Here is an 18288-nt window from a genome sequence, read left to right on the forward strand (position 1 = left end):
GCTGTAAAAAGAGATAAAAATGATTCCCTTAAAATAAACATGTCGGTTTCATGAGCCCAGAACCCAGATTAAACATGGGAAATTATGGGGATTCCATTAAAAAAAATTAAGTTTACATTATGCCTGTCATGATGACAAATTCTGCTGGATGATTAATTGTCCCAAAAGTTGCTGTGATAAATGATGATATTGTTGTTTTGAAATCATTTCCAAGTAACATAATGGTAACAGCATAACAATCCAAGTTCACCACCTCAAAGGTAAATACATTTTAATTTTGAATTAACATTTAACACTGGAAGTGGAAGACATTTTAAATATCCAAAATGAATAAACAAAAATCAGAAAGAACAAATGCGGTTAATTAGGAAGTTTATGCAAACATAATTGCAATTCAAAAAGTGGCTAGCTGCACCAGCCTTTTGTCATCCAGTCTTTGGGAAAAGGAGACAGAAACGAGAAAAATAATCAACATGCAAATGGAAATGATCAAGCTTGTTTTAATTTATCATGCGATTGATTTATTGCTTACTGTGACAGGCTCACATTCAGTCATCATTAGCACTGATGTCATGTTAATTTTAGGCTTATTTGAATCTTTATTTATAAAGATTTCTGATTTATCAAACCGTTGCTTGCAGAATGTAGTTGGGTCTCTGTACTTCTGGAATCTGCAATGCATATTCTACAAAACAAAGTCGGGCTTAGTGGTTTCCAAAGTCAGGGATTTAAGTCGGGGTTACAGCAGTGGTCGGGTCTTAAGATGATATCCGGATTTTAAAATAAGAATGAGAAACAATTTCTAACAGCACATTGTGGCCCAGAACACAGAGTGGAACCAAATAAATGGTACAATACGTGTCAAGACTTTGTTGTATAATGAGCTTATTAGCAAAGTTTACAAACTTCTTCAGGGTCAAAAGTCAGCATCTTCTGTTCTTGTTATATTTTCTGTTTTCCAGTGTTAATGGTGTTTTTGCAGATGCGAATGACCACATGTGCATTAATGTGTGCATAAATTCACTTTCTTGAACTGTGAAAAGTTAGAACTCAACTTTAGCTTGAAACAGATGCATATATATTTATTTACTGATATCTGATCCAAGAATTATGTCGAAATTGGTCCTGATACCAGATCAGTCCTAACACTAGCTTTTACTTAGCATTTCTTCAGTTTGTAGCAGCCATTCACTTCCACTTAACACAGTTTAATGTCAACCAATACGCTGCTCTCAGTTTAAGTTTGTAAGAAAATAATAATTTATTAAATTTAAAGGCTTCCAACAACTTAATGCCGCACATAAAAGACCTCAGTGAAAGTGTTTGTGTTCAGTAGTGATCAAAATATGTAGGGCTGAAACCATTAATTGCTCTGTGATTAATAGGATTAATTGTAATTAACCGATTATTCAAATAATTGTCAACTAATTTAGTAATTAATTAATCGTTAGCTGGAGTATACAGACTCAAAAAGCAAGTCAATTTGGTGAATAACCAAATTTGTCTAATTATGTTCTACTTACGTATAATTCAGATGGAATAGTGGTAACTTCACCTGGTTCAGATTCCGTAAAAAAAAAAAAGTACCTATTAAGCACCTTTGGCTATCCAGTTATTAGTCGGTTAATAAATAAAACGTAAACAGATCACCCCTACACTGTTTTGATAGCAAGTCAAGTGGAAACAACTGAGCTTTTCACATGTTGGTAAAACTATTTTTTTTTAGCTTTAGTAAACATTTAATTGATTAAAATAATTTTTTTTTCTCATTTAAAAAAGCAATTGAATTATTTGCAACTATTAATGTATTTGTAATACTGGATAAAAAGGCTTAATTAGTTAACCAGAAAGTTTGCAGAATCCACCAATTTTTTTTATCCCATTAATCATTAAGCAATCGGTAGATTAATTGTAGATTGCAGCCCTAAAAGTATACCATTTAAAATATTAGTCAAATTCATTAACAGCTCAGAAGTTAGAGGTTTTTGCATGGTGAAAATATTAAATACTGTCTAAAATTGTTGGATGCGCTTTTATATTTGAGATCTTATCAACTCAGACACCTCGACTGTCAGACTTCAATTTCTTTCATGTGGTTTACCTCTGATTGTACATTTCTGTTTGCCACAGACTACCTGCTTTTATCAAATAGATTTGCATAAATCTAAAATTTGACAGCAGGTAGCCGCAAATTTGGTAGCCGCAAACTTCCCAGAGTCTTCAGCAGCTAATTAACTCGAGGAGGCGGGTTCAGTTTCACTTCTGTAAAAGCTAAAAATCGACTCCAGTGTCAGCCGCAAGAAAAGTTGGAGCTGCACCTACAGAGAAAACTCATATTCTTCAATTAAAGTTGAAAAGATCGGCATTCTCTCTGTGTTGTTTCCTAACCATCATGCCACGCTACAACTTCATCTGAATGATGATGATGAAGATGATGATGTTGATGGTGGTGGTAGTAATTATTTCTTCCCAGAAAAAGAGCACAACTTCATTTTGCAGCGTTTATGTCGGGCTGCTATTCAGCCGAGCTGTTCTGAAAGAAGATAGAAGGTGTGGATCCACTCCCATCTGCCTTTTGCAGGGGTCATTTTCCCTCCAACCCTCAGTAATTATGATCAACAGAGTATTCACGGCGTTCTCGTGCAATCAGCGGTGTGACGCAGCTGCCTGTTCGTCGCAGGCCAACCTCGTGTAATGTCTTCCATCTCGGTGGCTGTTCAGGTGTTTGCTGGAGGCAACAATAGCAGCAGATGAAAGCGGCACTCTAACCTCCCCAATCACCTCTCATGGTGCTGCTGCTCATTTAAGGAGAAAAACACAAAACAACAACAAAAACATGTACATTTCAACGCTACAGAAATTTCATATATATAGAGAGAGAGAGAAAAAACTTGCCAGAAGACACAAGATGCAGAGTTTTTTGTCAACCTGTAGTGTTCAATAAGATGTTGAGCGAAAGGAAATGTTAAAAAAAAATGGAGATTTGGGATTCAACCTACGGATCAACAAGAAATTTAAGTCGAGACCTGAAGTCACCTGAGGAGTTCTCTGGACAATATGTCATTGTGAATGGTCTCCTGTGTATTTATTGCCATGTGGGGTTCTCAGTAAATACATAGGGGTCAAATATTTCACTTTGCAACATTGCTTTGAACCCTGTTTACTGTACACATCATCCCAATAGAAACTTTTTTCCCCAAAAGCCTTCTAAACAACAATTACTAAACTATACCTTATACAGTTTGGGTCTCAAAATAACGTTGCGACAGAAAACTATCCTTCAGAGCAACCTTGATTGATCTTAGCAGTTGTTCACAACATTTAAGCCACAAGTGTTACTGTAAAATCTATATATAAACTAATAGAATCAGTGTGGAGAGTGACAGGTTATTAAATATAGTTTACTCTATCTCAATGATGCATCCAAATCATATCAAAAGACACCCAGCGAAAGTTTATCTTCATCTGGTTATTCTTCTAACTTGGTTTTCATAATATAGTCTCCTTTGTCTGAACAGTCAATATTTTCTTCAGAAGCAGAATGTGAAAAAAATCTGAAACCATGAGAGAAAATGCAGACATATTTGAGATCCGGCTAAAGAAATCATTGTCACTTTGTTTCTATTTGCGCAGATGGAATGTAAAACAGTATTTCCTTATTGGAGAGGAAGTCAAGTGTGTCATTTCCCTGTCGGTAATTTCTTCTGAGTGCTGCGCGGAGAGGCGAACTGTTACATTTAGCCTGTGGACAAATACGCATACATTTGTTTGATTTTTTTTTTTCTTTTTTTCAATTTGGCTTCACTGAAGAAAAAAATAACTTCATAGAAACGTAGCGGCCATGTTGGCTGTTTACTCAGATGGAAAATGGGTTGCCGTCGTACATTTCTAACCTTTAACTGAACCCGTATTCATTTCTTTATTTCATTTGTTTGTGTCGTATTCAGCTTTTACAGAGACTGGAAAGTGCACGGCGTTGAAGTAATAATTTGTTTTGGAAATCAATTTCTTCAATTTAAGAAATGATGTGCTCATATTCACTAATAGACTGGCAGATAATAAACGGCTCACAACCACAGTGCATAACTTCTCAATCACGCCTGTTTAATCACAAATGTCACCTGCTCTAAAGCAGAAAGGTAAAAACAAAACACTTCAATTATATATGATGGAAACAAACTTCTACGTAACCACAGCTGGTTATAAAGAAACCTGTAGATGAAATTCAGAAGATAAAATTCAGAACATTCATGTTTCTAATTTATTGGTGGGAATGAAACAAATGAAAGAGATGATGTTTATGACAATAAAATGTATTTTAAAAATGGTAGAAGTCTCTGATCTCTTGTATATTATCTGACGTAGATATCATTGTTGCAAATCAACTTGATTTTCTGAATTGTCTTAAAATCCCTTCTTTTAACTCCTTAGACTTTTTGATGTGACGATTGACAAATATAGTCATTTGCTCACAACAAATGTCATCTTGAGTTGTTGAAAAATCATTTAAATGCAATCATACGTACATTCCAGATGATCCTAATTATCAAACAGTACAGTAAGCTCAATTATTCAAAGTAGTGAAAGCTTTCTATCAAACTGTTGTCCTTATTGACATTCAGATTTTTCTTGGTAACCCCACCAAAGTGCAGTAATCATACTTATTTTAATCTATTAGCAATGCTCCCTATTTAATGAGTCATAAATAAAATAAATTACAAAATCTGTTTTCATGATCACTTTTAATCTGCTTTATTTTATTTTTCCTACTTGGTGTGTATATACTTTTATAGGCTACCAGTTTTTGTTAAAACGCTTCTGTTGTATTTCTTTAAAAAAAAAGGAAGAATGATTTAGCATAAGAGCTAAAGGTTTATTATATAACAGATTTCCTGTGGATTTATTTAAAACGTGAAAGCAATGATGTTCACATTGAAGCACTTTATAGGAATAGAAACATGTAGCCAGGCAGTAGCGAGCAGAGGGTTTCTAGTGATTGTTGACATCTGTTACATATCCATGCTGTTCCTGAGGTCGGGCTGCAGATGACTTGCAGGGATGAATAGCAGAGCGCTGAGTGGATGACTCATCTGGTAGAGTGATAAGACATCCCTCTGATTTCTCATTAACCGCCACCAGCCCCATCGGCTGACTCTACACTAGTCTTATTTTGACCAAATCCCTGCAGCGTATGTTAAGGTCACTGCAGAGGCGAGAAATCCCGACACTCTCTTTTCTGAAACGCTGATGGTGATGTGTAATATTGATATAAATTTGTTCTGAGCACAGATTAAATTTCTAGCACATGCTGTGGTTTGAACTGTAGCCCTTAAAGCCAAAATGCAGCTGCTCTGTTGGGCCTTTTCTGTGAATTATGACTCAACATTTTGCACCAATATGTAAATAAACTAGATAAAGTACAATGCAGAGGTAAAAACCTTTACCAGAGCCTACAACTAACTTACAAAGCCACATAGATGCTTCTATTCAGGACTACTGATAATAACTGAACACTGTGACCACATAACACCAATACTGGCTGTACTTACTTCCAGCTGAGTACAGTATTTAAATCTGTCATAAACAGCTGCATGAAAGTTTTTCACCAAAACATCTCAGTTTGAATGTCAAACTGCATTGAGTTGCTGCCATGTGACTGGTTAATTTCCTATTTTTGTAAACAAGTCGCTGTACAGGTGTACCTAATAAAAAGCTAGTATGTTGCCACTTTATCTTTTTAATATTGGAACTAGAATTGTGAAAGAAATATTACAAAAAAACAGAAAATTCTAGCATTAAAGGCCAAAATGATTTCACGCTGATTCTCTTTAAACCACCAATAAATCAAACTGATCGTTCATCCCAAGCCGCAACAAACGCTGTCATCGGACAAAAGAGAAACTAATTTCTCACCGTACCTTTATCGAAGAATTGCCCTTTGTACGCTCAGTGTTTATGAATAAATTATAATTGGACTCAGGGTTCTTACTGGGTTTTTCTGTTTTTTAATAGTTGTGCATAGTAAAACTGGCAAATTCAGCAGTTGTAAAAACATGAAGCGGACTCTTCAGCTCCTTTTGAAATGCCAACCGTCACAGATTGAAATCCTCTTAACATGTTAAATCACCTCCAGAACTCGCATTTAGAAAGAAGTTCAGCAATTCTGTATTTCAAAGGTCCTTTTAGTTACAGGAATAATCACTCTGAAAGCATTTTCTGGTCTCAGTGGTAAGACTGATAAAAAATAATACTATTAATGTACAGTTGGGATGTAATGGAAACATGGATTTCTACCACAACAAATGTTTAACAAGAAAATTCTAGCATTAAAGGCCAAAATGCAGATGTTAACATCTGCAGTGACCTTAACAAATGTTAACAAATGTTTAACACATCTTATGATGTGTTTAGTAACACATCGTAAGAATAATAACCTTACGATAAAAGATTTTTACACATGCAAGAAACATCGCTGACCTGCAATAACTGCGTTTCCATTACAAATGTGTGCAAAACTTTGTAGATATTCCACTAATGTTGAAAAAACAATTTTGATTTTGCAATTGCAGTGCTTCTGTTAAATAAGTAATACGGTGGAAATCACACTTGAATGAGTTTGTCATTAGCTGTCTTTTTCATATTTTCCGCCAGTAGTAACATTCGGTTGTTGATCACATGACTCGTGTGATGCGAAAAAAAGTTTCCATTACAGTTTTGTGAAATACACTCATTGTGATTCATCAAATCCTTTTGTGCAAATCCTTTCACAAAAAGAAAATAATCCAAAAATGTGATTTTTTTTATTTTTTTTTATTGGTGTTTCTATTAAAAATTTGTTTTCAATTCCGGTTTGTACAATTTTAAGGTCAATGGCAATGCAGCTACTGTAAGTCATAAAATATATCAACAAAAGCTGAGTTTCCATTGCAAATGTGCGCAAAACTTTGTCAATATTCTGCAAATGCCAACCTGCGCAATTTTATGGTCTAAAAACAGATTTCAGCGTTTCCTTATTTGAGGGCATGATTGTAAAGGGGGCAAGGAAATAACTGCAAAGTTGTGATTAAACATTTCCGGTCCAATTGTTGCCACAAAAGCAACCAGCACGATGGTCCTCCACTTGAGCTGGTCAAACATTCGGAGACTAAAACCTTCTGGAAACATGTTGTCACTCTAAAGAACTCTCTCTGCAGCCCTGCAGGGTCTTTCACTTCACCCAGTTGGTTCCTGCCCTATTATGGTTGTTGTATGGTTGACCTTTAGATCCTCACCTCGGCTGGAGTCTTATTGATTTGCTCCTAAAGGGAAAGTTAAACCTGTTTTGAGTTTGCTCCCTTATTCCCCTCAGAGTTTCTGGGAGCCATCCAGGGTCTTTATACGAAGGATTTCCTGCCCTAACCTCTCAGATCCATAAGTAGCACACAATGCTCTGGTGACTATAGACTCCAAATGATAAAATTAGCTGCTACATATAACATTAACATGCATATTGCTGTTCTGAGAGGAAAAGACTTCCTTTGGTTGACCTTTCTTCGCTGCCTTTTCATTGACCACATAATTGCACAAATTGGAATTACGAAAATAAAATTGTTTAATGGAAACATGCCGACTGCAAACTTTTTGATAAAACGTTTTTGCGCTAGGATGAGGTGGTTTTTCGACTGTATCAAAATTTGTGTATTTTGCAAAACTGCAATAGAAATACTTTTTTTGCATCACACAAGTCATGTGATCAACAACCAGATGATCACATGACTGGTGGTTACTGGTGGAAACAACAAACAAGACGACAGGAAGTGGTAGCAGGATGATTGTGTAGCATGTTTTTTAATGACATATCAACTCAGCAAACGTATTCACATCATTTGAATTGCATTTTTTATTTAATGCAAAATTGTGTTGTTTTTTTTTACATTAGCGGAATATCAACAAGGTTTTGCACACATTTGTAATCAAAACAGAGCTACAGTCTTCCTTTTTCCGTTATGTGGGATATAAATATGCATAAATTCCTCAACAGCTTTCTGCTCTGCCTCTGTAGGGGCTCAAACCGATGGACCACAATGGACTCTCGGATCCTTACGTCAAACTGCACCTACTGCCTGGCGCCAGCAAGGTGAGTGTCGTCACTGTTATTGACTGTATGTCCTCTATCATCCCAGTTCTGGGTGGTTTTCCTTAATCAATGTTTGTTTTGAGAAATTTTGTGTTAAAGATGGATGCTTAGTCAGAGGTTCTTCTTTGTGTCCAGTCCGTTTTTGTTGCTCGTGGTTCATGGATGAACAGGGAGAAAATGTGTTGGACATTCTAACTTCAAAAGTTGAAACTAAAGAAAAGATTTAACTTTTAGCAGAAACTGTTGCAGATTCTCTAATATAAACTTTGGTTCTTCTGCCAGAAAAATTGTGAAACTGACTAAATCTGCTCGTGTAGATATAAACTGTCGAGATGACTCAGTGCTTGTTTTATTAGGGACAGTGAATTGTCTCACTTTTATTGCACCAGACAGAAGTCTTTGACAATTCTGTTAATCCTGAAACAAGAGATTCTGCAAATGATTAAAATCCACAAAGCAGCTTATTGAAAGCCAAAGATGTCTGATTATCCGTCTACCTGACTCACATCTCCTCTTCCTCTCAAGCTTTTCTACGTCCCACCATTGATTTGAGCTTTGCAGTTATTTGTATCATGTATCATGTGTACAAAGTCAAATATCTACATGTGTAAGATTATTTCCTTATCGATGGGTTCCTATCCCACAAATATTACTGAATATTTTCAGCGCATGGTGCAATAAACATAAATAACACTTTATTAATAATCATATATTTACAGGCATTCCTATAGATTACAAAATATATATAAATATATTTTTTCTGAATAAAAATTTCTTCAGGAAAAATGCTCTTCTTCTGCTTTCAGTGGATGTTTTATACACATGTATCTATAAGCAACTATAACTTTATTTATATTCAGTCTTTTAAGATATAAAGATCACAAAGTTCTTCACAACAAATCAATACAACAACCAGTTGAGACACAAACTGCATGACTTTGTTTTCAGCCTAACATGTATTTATGAAGGGGATGCTTTTGGGCAGAGGTAAAACCTTCATGTTCAGCTATTCAGTCTTTGTCTTTCATGCTGAGATTTTCAAGTTGCAATCTTCAGTTCTGGTGCTGACACTGTCACCAGAACTGTGACTGACATAGAAATTGTTGAAAGCTCCAAAGGTCTTAATTTCTGTATTTGATCAGTTTCTCAGGCATGAACATGGATGCTTCTCCGTTGATCACGCCACCATTTTGTCTTATCTGCCCTCTAATGAAGACAAATAAAATCCTCAAAATGAAGTAGCAAAATTTCACATTGAAAACATAAAATTTGTCAGTGGCTGCGATGTTGTGCCGTCACAAACATAAATCATGTGGGACTTTAAGTGGAACGGTGAAGTAAACATTCTAGGAGGGTCTGTTGTAAAGCAAAGCATTGTGGGACTGCTTGGTACAGCAGAGGATCTGTGATGCTGTGGGGCCAAGTTCCCTAGAAACTTAAGATCTTGACATCATTACGTTCGTGCTGATTGTGCAGGAGGCTCTACCATTGCTTTTCAAGGATGTACGGTTATATAATTGTACATCTGTTTGCAGTCATTTTCACATGCGAGTGTAAACGTGGCCAGCAGCAGCTGATTTGGATTTAAAGTGACAGGAGGTCCTAAAACAGCCCATTCTGAAACTGAGCAGACTAAAATCTCATTATCTAGAAATTATTTTGTGTAGATAATGTAATGAACATGTTTATGGTATGATTCATAGATCTATCCTAACCAAGGAAGCATAATAGGTCACGTTTAAAGTCAAATTTTCTGTTTGAGCTGCAAACAAAGATAGAGGAACACTTTAAAGGCGGAGACTGTTAGTTCTCTGCAAGCAGAGGGAAACACTCATCATGTCTGTCACCCTTTATTGTTGCCTTCAGGAGTTTGTGTCACTGTGAGTTTTCCAGGCAGCATTCTGCTCCAAAGCAGCAAGCAGAACATAGTGTTTTTGTCGGCACATCTAATTTAAATAAACCCTGGGTTGCTCCATGTGTCCTGACACTGACGGGGGACTTTGAGGTGTCACAGCTCATTTTCCAGAAGTGCACAAATGTAATAATTAGCAAGGGTGCAAAGATAGACGGGAATATCAGGAATAATCAATTCAAAAAGAGCTTTTGAATGAAGCTATCGTGCAATTATTCCCCTACAAACAAGTCTGTCTTCTGCTGCTTTAAATCAAACAGCTCCTCTGATTTAATCTCCTGAGGTTAAGGCGGAAATCTGCCAACTGTATACATCATCTGTGATTATCTCCCTTCTTACGGGAAGGATTTCTGAGATACAAGAGAGCAGATTGCTTTGTTTGTTCACCACACATTTTAACAACTTCATCCTTCCAAAAAGAAAATGTTTTTTTTTTTTAAGAAATGCAACAATTTACCTGAGAAAAGCCCTCACCAGACTCATCTCTCCACTTTACAACGCTGCATTCAACAGTTTGCATTGGGTTTTGTGGTTATAGGTTTGGATTCTATAGAGAGCAAAGAGTGAAAAATTATAATTAATAATTTGTGAAATAATTATTTAAATGTCATTCATTGTTTAAAACTGGAAATAAATACAAAAATAATATATTAAATACAGAATTAATTATATTTGACTCAATATAATTAAACACATTGATTTTTTTAAAAACTATATATTTCATATTTTATATTCTAGAGGTGACACGGATCATGATTGTCAGCACACTTTAGTAAATTTACCACAAATCCAGTGTTTTTCAAAGTGAAGGTCACCAGGGGGCGCTATGGAGGGCTCAGCAGGTTGAAGGGAAAATAAGAAAAAGAATGTAAAAATTAAAAAAATTAGTCTAATACACTTTTTAATCATAAATTTAACTAATTTTTTAAAATTATAAAATCAAATCAATTTTTCAAAGATCATTTCCCATTTGCACTTTTATCAAGATGCTTTGCACTTCAACCTAGCGTAGCAAGCGCAAAACGGAAAAGTTTCTGACAAGAGAAGAACCCGTATCTGTTTAAAATCAGAAAGTACGTGGCAGCTGTTATGCTAAATGAAAGTAATAATTATGGAGTAATGAATAAAAATGAGAAAAAAAACATTCTCTTCAAATTTTGAGGGTCTACAAAGGGGGTTCCTTCGCCAGAAGCTAATGCTGTTTGTGAAACCCTGCTCTAATCATTCCATCCTAAAAAATAAAGAAAAAAGAACAGTCTACGTTAATAACTGGACCTGAAAAATGAAATACGCATTACATATTTGGCTTTCCCTACACCCAGCTCTTTGATGACATATTGTCTCATTGATCCTCAGTCCTCTTGTTAGATTCTTCTGAATGAGGCTCTGTTTCTGGAAACGTGCTGCCGTTTTACGTCAAGCAGCTTTCTGACAGCAATTTTGTGTCCTTTTAGACTCATAGCAGCTGTAATCATTCGAACCAGAAATGCACAGTTAGAATGAGTCAAAGGTTAGCTTGAAACAAACAGTAATTATCCTCTATGAGCCACCACCACTCAGCCAACCACTGACTTAATATTGCATCTACTTTCTGGAAGCGCTGCTTCCTGCATGTATGAAGAGAAGAAATGAGAGGATCCTCTAAAAACGCCCTTGCTCTTACAAATGGACTAATAGTTTCTGCCATTTGCTGAAATGCTGAAGGTCAAGATGTACAGTTTTAGTCTGGCTCTGCTGCTGCTCTCCTTTCCTTTCCCCGCTGATAAAGTGGTGCATCTTCTGTGAGGCGGTGTCATGGCAACAGTGTCAGCACCCACAGCTTGGAAATTAACTTCCCAAGCTCATACTAATGCTCCTTTTTACAGTTTCTGACATGAAAGCAATTATTTATAGGCTCTTGATAGTTTGAAGGACAGGTGTTTTTATTTTCTCTCTCGTTTGTTTAAATTTATTCTGGGGTGTTTCCGGGTTTCTCTGTGTCCTGGTGGGTGTCACCACTAATACCAACCAAGCTCCTTTCAGCTTAACTCAAATAAATTTGAGTTGTCATGGATTCTTGGACCAGTAAGTCGAATAAACCTCTCCATGGCGGCCTGTTGCCACTTGGATGTGTCTCCTGTCTCAGTATGAGGCCTCACGGGGGCCTTTGCACATTCTGCCAGCAAAACACGATGCCGTCTCCTTCCTGTCGACGTCCCCTCAAAATAGTCATTAGACTCGGTCGAAGAGCCTCATTAATGGCCAGCTGAAGAGGTCATAAGTTATGTTTGCGTCCTAATGAGAAGTGACGTTTCACGCTCTGCTGCGAAGCCGGATCACAGCTTCATCACTTCAGAAACCGCAATCCAACACAATGAAATGCTTGTAATTATTCCAGATTAGGCTGCACTGACGGGTAACATTAAAGTTAGTGGCGGGACTCGATTGAAGATTTTAATTGAGTTAATTGCACGGTCTGTAATTAATTAATCATATTTTAATAGCTTGAAGGACAAAAAAAAAGCTACCAAGAAAATAAGCAATATTTTCAATTTCAAAATTGCTTTTGCTGCTAAAGTTTTGAAAATATGCACATATGAGCTCAACATCAAACATATCAATTGCTTGTTTTTCCATCTATTATTTAAGTTATTAAGCCATCAGATTGGTGCAAAATTTTATTATACCTGTTCAGTTTTCAAGTTTTGATCATTTATGGAACTTTTTTGAACAAATCCCTCTTTAGAAATGTAGACTGTGGTCTGTAGCACTGGGGATGTCTGCGCTGCTCCATGTTTAGCATTGAGATGCTATTTCAGGCTAGCTTCACTGATAAGTTAGCTCCTTTTAGCACAACTTAACACAACAGTCTTTTCAGGCTTTGTTGTCCATCGCTGTTGTTTGCAAATGTTGCTTTAGTGTCTGATTTATGAGTGTACCAGAAACAATGAATGACCAAAGTCTCAGCTGGAACCTTTGAATGGAACAAAAATACGAATAATTCTTAGTAATTAATTAATCAAAATGAAAGCCTTAAAGTTCTGGCCCTAGTTAAAGTACAAATTTAGCTAGGACTTAAAAACCTTGATTTTAGTGAAATCTCAGCTTTCAGCAACTATTCAAATAATAATATCATGTGGGAACATTTTTCTAAGTGCAAATGTGCATTTCTTCATCCTGATTTGATCTGCATTTAGTAATAGGTACTGAATCAGTTCATCACTGTGGTGAACTGTCAGCTTGTGTATGGCGAGTGCAGGTCAGAGGTCGTACTCAGATGTTTGTTTGTTTGTTTTTTTTCTTTGATCAATTTAATTGCCTCCGCAATTAAATTTCCATCATGTACTTTGAGCACAAAGTTGAAAATGTCTGCGCCTCTGCAACAGATGGTCAAGTGTGTGAATTATGATTTTGTCAAAATGACAGATGGCCTTCAGATATTTTCCATCATCATTTTAAAAAAATAAAGATGGAAAATATTTGCAACCACTTGACATACTACCAAAAAAGTCAAGGTTTTATTTATTTTCATATATAAAAACATCCTCCCACTGCACAATTATGCTCAACTTTTTATTAGTCTCTCATAATAAATCCCATTAAAATGTGGATTTGAATGGCTATGAATACTTTTACTAGGCCATGTGTAGTGCCGTTTCCTGGCTTGTAGAGCTCACTTTTTAAAACATTAACACCCAATAAAAGCCAGTAGTGTCATAAAAACCTTAAAGCCATGGAGCAGACTGACACTGTGCTTTTTCTACTTATAGGTTGTGATTCCAACAAATGAGAACATATTAACAGCACCCATGAAAACATAATTATATCAAGCCCAGGGTTTATTGGATTTAAGTGAAAGTTGCTTTCAGGAGCCATTATGGTGTTTAAAAGTGTCGGATCGTGTATTTGTGTTGCTCCTCAGTCATCCAGGAGGATCTCTCTTTAGAGTGCACCTGCGCATCAAACCTCCCACACGTCCCTTTTTAGCTTCAGATGTAAGATGTAAGGGGCTTTTAAAATTACAGCTAGTTAGAGCAGAGATCTCGAAGTCAAAGGGAAAGTACTGTAGTAATTGGCTAGAGAGCAGCACCTTTTTAGCCTCCACCGCTGAAGCGATTATGACACCAGTGGTTCATTTGTAGCATCCCCCCTTCGCCTCTGAACTGCTGCTGGTTGAGCTCCAAAACTGGCTTCTTGCTCCAGATATGAAGTCATTTTTTTTAATTTAACACCTATTTTTAGAAGATAATCCATCCCCCCGTTAGTTTTGAGCACAGGTATTAATACTTTTGCCAGGCAGCAGTGAGATTATATTTGCATGCACGTTACAAGACGTCACGCAAGGACCCTGTGAAACATTTTCCTGGAATTTAAAAAAAGAAATATTGGCAGCATTTCAATGACTCTGGGGATGAGCTCTCCTTAGCTGTCAGGCGAACCAGTATTCAATCATGAGCATTAAGTGGGGGATGTGATTTGTGTTTCAGGCGAATAAACTCAGAACCAAGACCCTGCACAACACACTCAACCCCTTCTGGAACGAGACCCTGACCTACTACGGCATCACCGACGAGGATATGGTCCGCAAAACTCTCAGGTACGCTCAGCGTCAAAATGACGATAGTGATATGTATCAAAGAAAAGGCAAAAATTCAGAATATTTGGGAAAAAAAAGACAACAAATGGAGTTAGTGGGGGGAAAATGGAAGCTGAGAAGAGAAGTAAGGGGGAGAAATGATCAGGAATTACAGTAAGGAAGGAGGAAAATTTAAGTAAATCACAAGAATTAAATTAGGAAGGAAGAGACGAGAATGAAGAAAAGAGACTGAAAGGAAGGAATCGGATTAAAGCAAGTCAGAAGGAAGAGAGGTAAAGTGGCATAATTAAAGAAAATTACAGGAACTGGGGAGATAATAAAAAAGCCTAAATGCAGGAAGTCTAAGAAGAACAAAGGTTTTAAAAAGTAAAAAGAACGAGTTAAAGATAACAGATGGAGGTAGGAAAGCCTAGAATAAAATGTTTTTATGTTCCTTCTATAAATGTTCTTCTTGCCCCTGAGGATAAATAACAATTTTACAGTGTTTACTTAACAGCTGACTGTTAGGTCCATAGATGGGCAATCTTCCTGTTTACCCAGTTTGTTTCTGCAAGCTCCAAATCAAAATAAGCAGAATATTTTTACTTTCATACTCAAATGGGAGGCTTAAATTTTTACTATTATTATTATTGTTGTTGTTGTCTTTCTTTTCAGTAACGACACATAAGGAAAGACTTGAAGCCAAAAACATTTAACTCCCTGTGAAAATTATGGTACATTTATGTAAGTTAAGCGTTACTTCACCTCCACTGGCTCCCTTCTTTGCACCAAAGTGTTAACAGCGTGCAATCAAGTGGTGGAGGAAGATTATGCAACCATATGCAGAGTTTTTGTTTTAGATGGAATGAGTACAGATAAGTATGTTGGTAGCCTAAATATATCTCTTCTGTTGGACACATAAAAATCCTGCGATATTTTGACCAGACGGTCACAAACATGCAGCTAACAATTACAATGTGAAAATGTGAACCGTGATTCCCATAAAGCAGGTAACTCACATCACTTCACTAGTTAAAGACCAAGGGCCTCATGCATAAAGCGTGCGTGCGCACAAAAAATGTGCGGCGCCATATTTTACGCACAAGTCGGCATGTATAAAAATTAACTTTGCGTCAAAGTTGGCGTAAATATACGCCAACTTTTACGCTGGCGTGAAAATGTGCGGTAGCCACGCAAACTTTTTCTGTGCACAATATCAAACTACAAAGCGTCAAAACTCACCTAAATACACTTAAATCTGACGACATTCGGTGTTATTTAGACCAAGAAGCATCAAACCCGATGTTTTTCAGAATTTTAATATTTTATTGTTTAAACATAAACTATGAAAGTGAACTGCATTTATCCTCAGACAGTAAGCTAACATACACAAAAAATAAAAAAGCAAAAGGATGCAAAAACCTCACTAGAATGTAAAAAATACATTTCTTCAGTTTTTGTCTCATAAAGATGTAACGCAGTGCTCTGTACGCCGAAGCGCATGAAATGCATCTATGGGGTCATTTCATTCTCACAAAAAAAAATAAAACATGGTTGGATCAGCAGATTAACTCCCAACAGGTTTGGTTATTTTTAAGGTGATGGAGGTGTGTAGATGTTAAGTTGCGCAAAATTTGAGACCAAACTTCAGCTATAAAAGAGAACAAACACAGCTTTAATTAACATTTGCAAATGGAGAAAACATACAAAGCTCACCTCAGTGAGAATCGGATGAGTTCTGACTTGGGGCTGAACGTCCCCTCATTTACATAGGACACATTACTTAGTCACACCCCCTGGCTCAAGTGTCAGGTAAAAATCTATACGTTACTTATCTGTAAGTTTCAGTCGAGCAGAGTTGCATACACATTCCCAGCTCAACTTTAGGCATTTCTCCAAAAAGCCTCTCTGCTGATGGCTAAACAGATACTAGTAACTGAACTTCTACAAACTAGGCTCATCACCTTAGCCATGTCTCACATTTCTAACTGCTGAACACCCTGTTCTTCACTTATTTGAGGAGGGTCAGAAGAGCATATGTCCTGTTGAGCTGCAACTGAGTGCAAACCTTTAATAGAAATATCATAAAGTGTACATTCAAATTTATTTAAACTTTGTTACTAAATTTTTCCGTCACATAGACAACCGCACGTATATAAGTAGCTGCGCGAAGGTGAGCCGCTAACTGTGGAGCGCTTTGGCTCTGATGGAGAACATCGCCAATGGAAGGATTCAGAGGGAGCGATTGATCATATAGATCTGCTGGGAAATGTTGATGATGGTTTATTGGTGTTTAGATTCATCCAGAAAAACACATCTTAATGGAGAGTCAGATCAACATCTATGGCAGTGATGGAGTGAATGGAAAATATAATGAAAACTAAAGATATAAAATATGTAGCGGGGCTTGAAAAATGCCTTTAGTTGAATAAGTCATAAAATTCTGCCGCATAAAATCGGAAGCAAACAACATCTGTATGCTTAAATATTACATGTGGCGTCCCACAGGGTTCAGTACTGAGCTCCAAACTTTTAATGAGATTTTGCAGATGATGCAACCATGTTTTGTCCTGGAAAAGCGTTAAAGCAGCTCTTGGAAGTTGTCAGGAAAGGAATCAATAAGCTTAAATTCATATTATTGATTATTGATATTATTGATATTATTGATTGTTCAAATATTGATTTGATGAAAATAAATTATAAATAAATGTAAGAATTTGTTTGCTCATGATTGATTTGAGAACAAACAGTAAAAATGACAAAATATTGAATAGTGTAGATATGCACACACATATACATATACATACTGTATATATTAGGGCTGCAACTAACAATTAAATTATTGATTAATTACTCTATTTGATGATTTTGACTATAAATAGGATAATCAGATTAAAAAATGGTCAATTCTATAAATATTTTATTTAACCACTTATGTTTATTTTATATAATATTAGAAATACATTACAAAAACTTCAAATAAACTTTAAATGATGAAAATAAACATTTTCTTGCCTAAAGTGCAACAGCATAGAATAGAACAATATTTTTTCTTTAAGAAAATTGCATGTAAATTCAAGATAAGCCACTGCTTCTTCCTGCTCCCTTTTAAGCTCTTTTACTTTTTATTTTGCAGATCCTTTTTTTTGGGGACATTTTTTAAAGTTCCATTTCCTGGGTTTGTTTTGTTGAAATTTTAATTGTTTGACAGGAAATAAACAAAGAAAAGAACACTGCAGGGCATGCCATTCATTCAGAAGCCACCCCTGTGCTCAGTTTTAGAGCCGTTAAACTTTTCAGTTCATTAGTTCTTAATTCATATTTACAGTATTTACACATTTTTTGTTCCAGCTGAATGAGTTAGTGTTTGGTCAGACAGAGACAGTCCGTTGTATTTGGGCAGCCGATGTAGTTTCTGACCCACAGTGACTGACTGCCGCTCTTATCAGCGCCCTGCAAACACATTAGTGTGTGTTACCGATGATTTTGTGTCGCACGGCATCAGAATCAACTGAAATGTTGCCGCTCTGAATCGCAACAGAGACCTGAAGAAGCATCAGCATGCGTGAGGCGTGATCTGGTCAGCCATTCCAGTGGACTGCACTCCACGTTCCCAAATAACACAACTCATTTATTCCTGCAAATTGAAACATGATTTCAACACCACCCCTTTTATCAGTACTGTTATTGATATTGAATGTCTGA

General features: G+C 36.4%; 1 protein-coding gene across 1 annotated transcript in view; it reads left to right on the forward strand.

Annotated features, from left to right (window-relative positions):
- doc2b (double C2 domain beta) overlaps positions 1-18288 on the forward strand; it is a 116583-nt gene that overhangs the window by 73949 nt on the left and 24346 nt on the right. The window contains exons 3-4 of the mRNA XM_014472613.2: positions 8042-8116; positions 14495-14604. Of these exons, the coding sequence (XP_014328099.2) occupies positions 8042-8116; positions 14495-14604 (185 nt within the window). The remainder of the gene's footprint in view (positions 1-8041; positions 8117-14494; positions 14605-18288) is intronic.

Source organism: Xiphophorus maculatus, chromosome 11 (genome assembly GCF_002775205.1).
Source record: "Xiphophorus maculatus strain JP 163 A chromosome 11, X_maculatus-5.0-male, whole genome shotgun sequence".
NCBI lineage: Eukaryota > Metazoa > Chordata > Actinopteri > Cyprinodontiformes > Poeciliidae > Xiphophorus > Xiphophorus maculatus.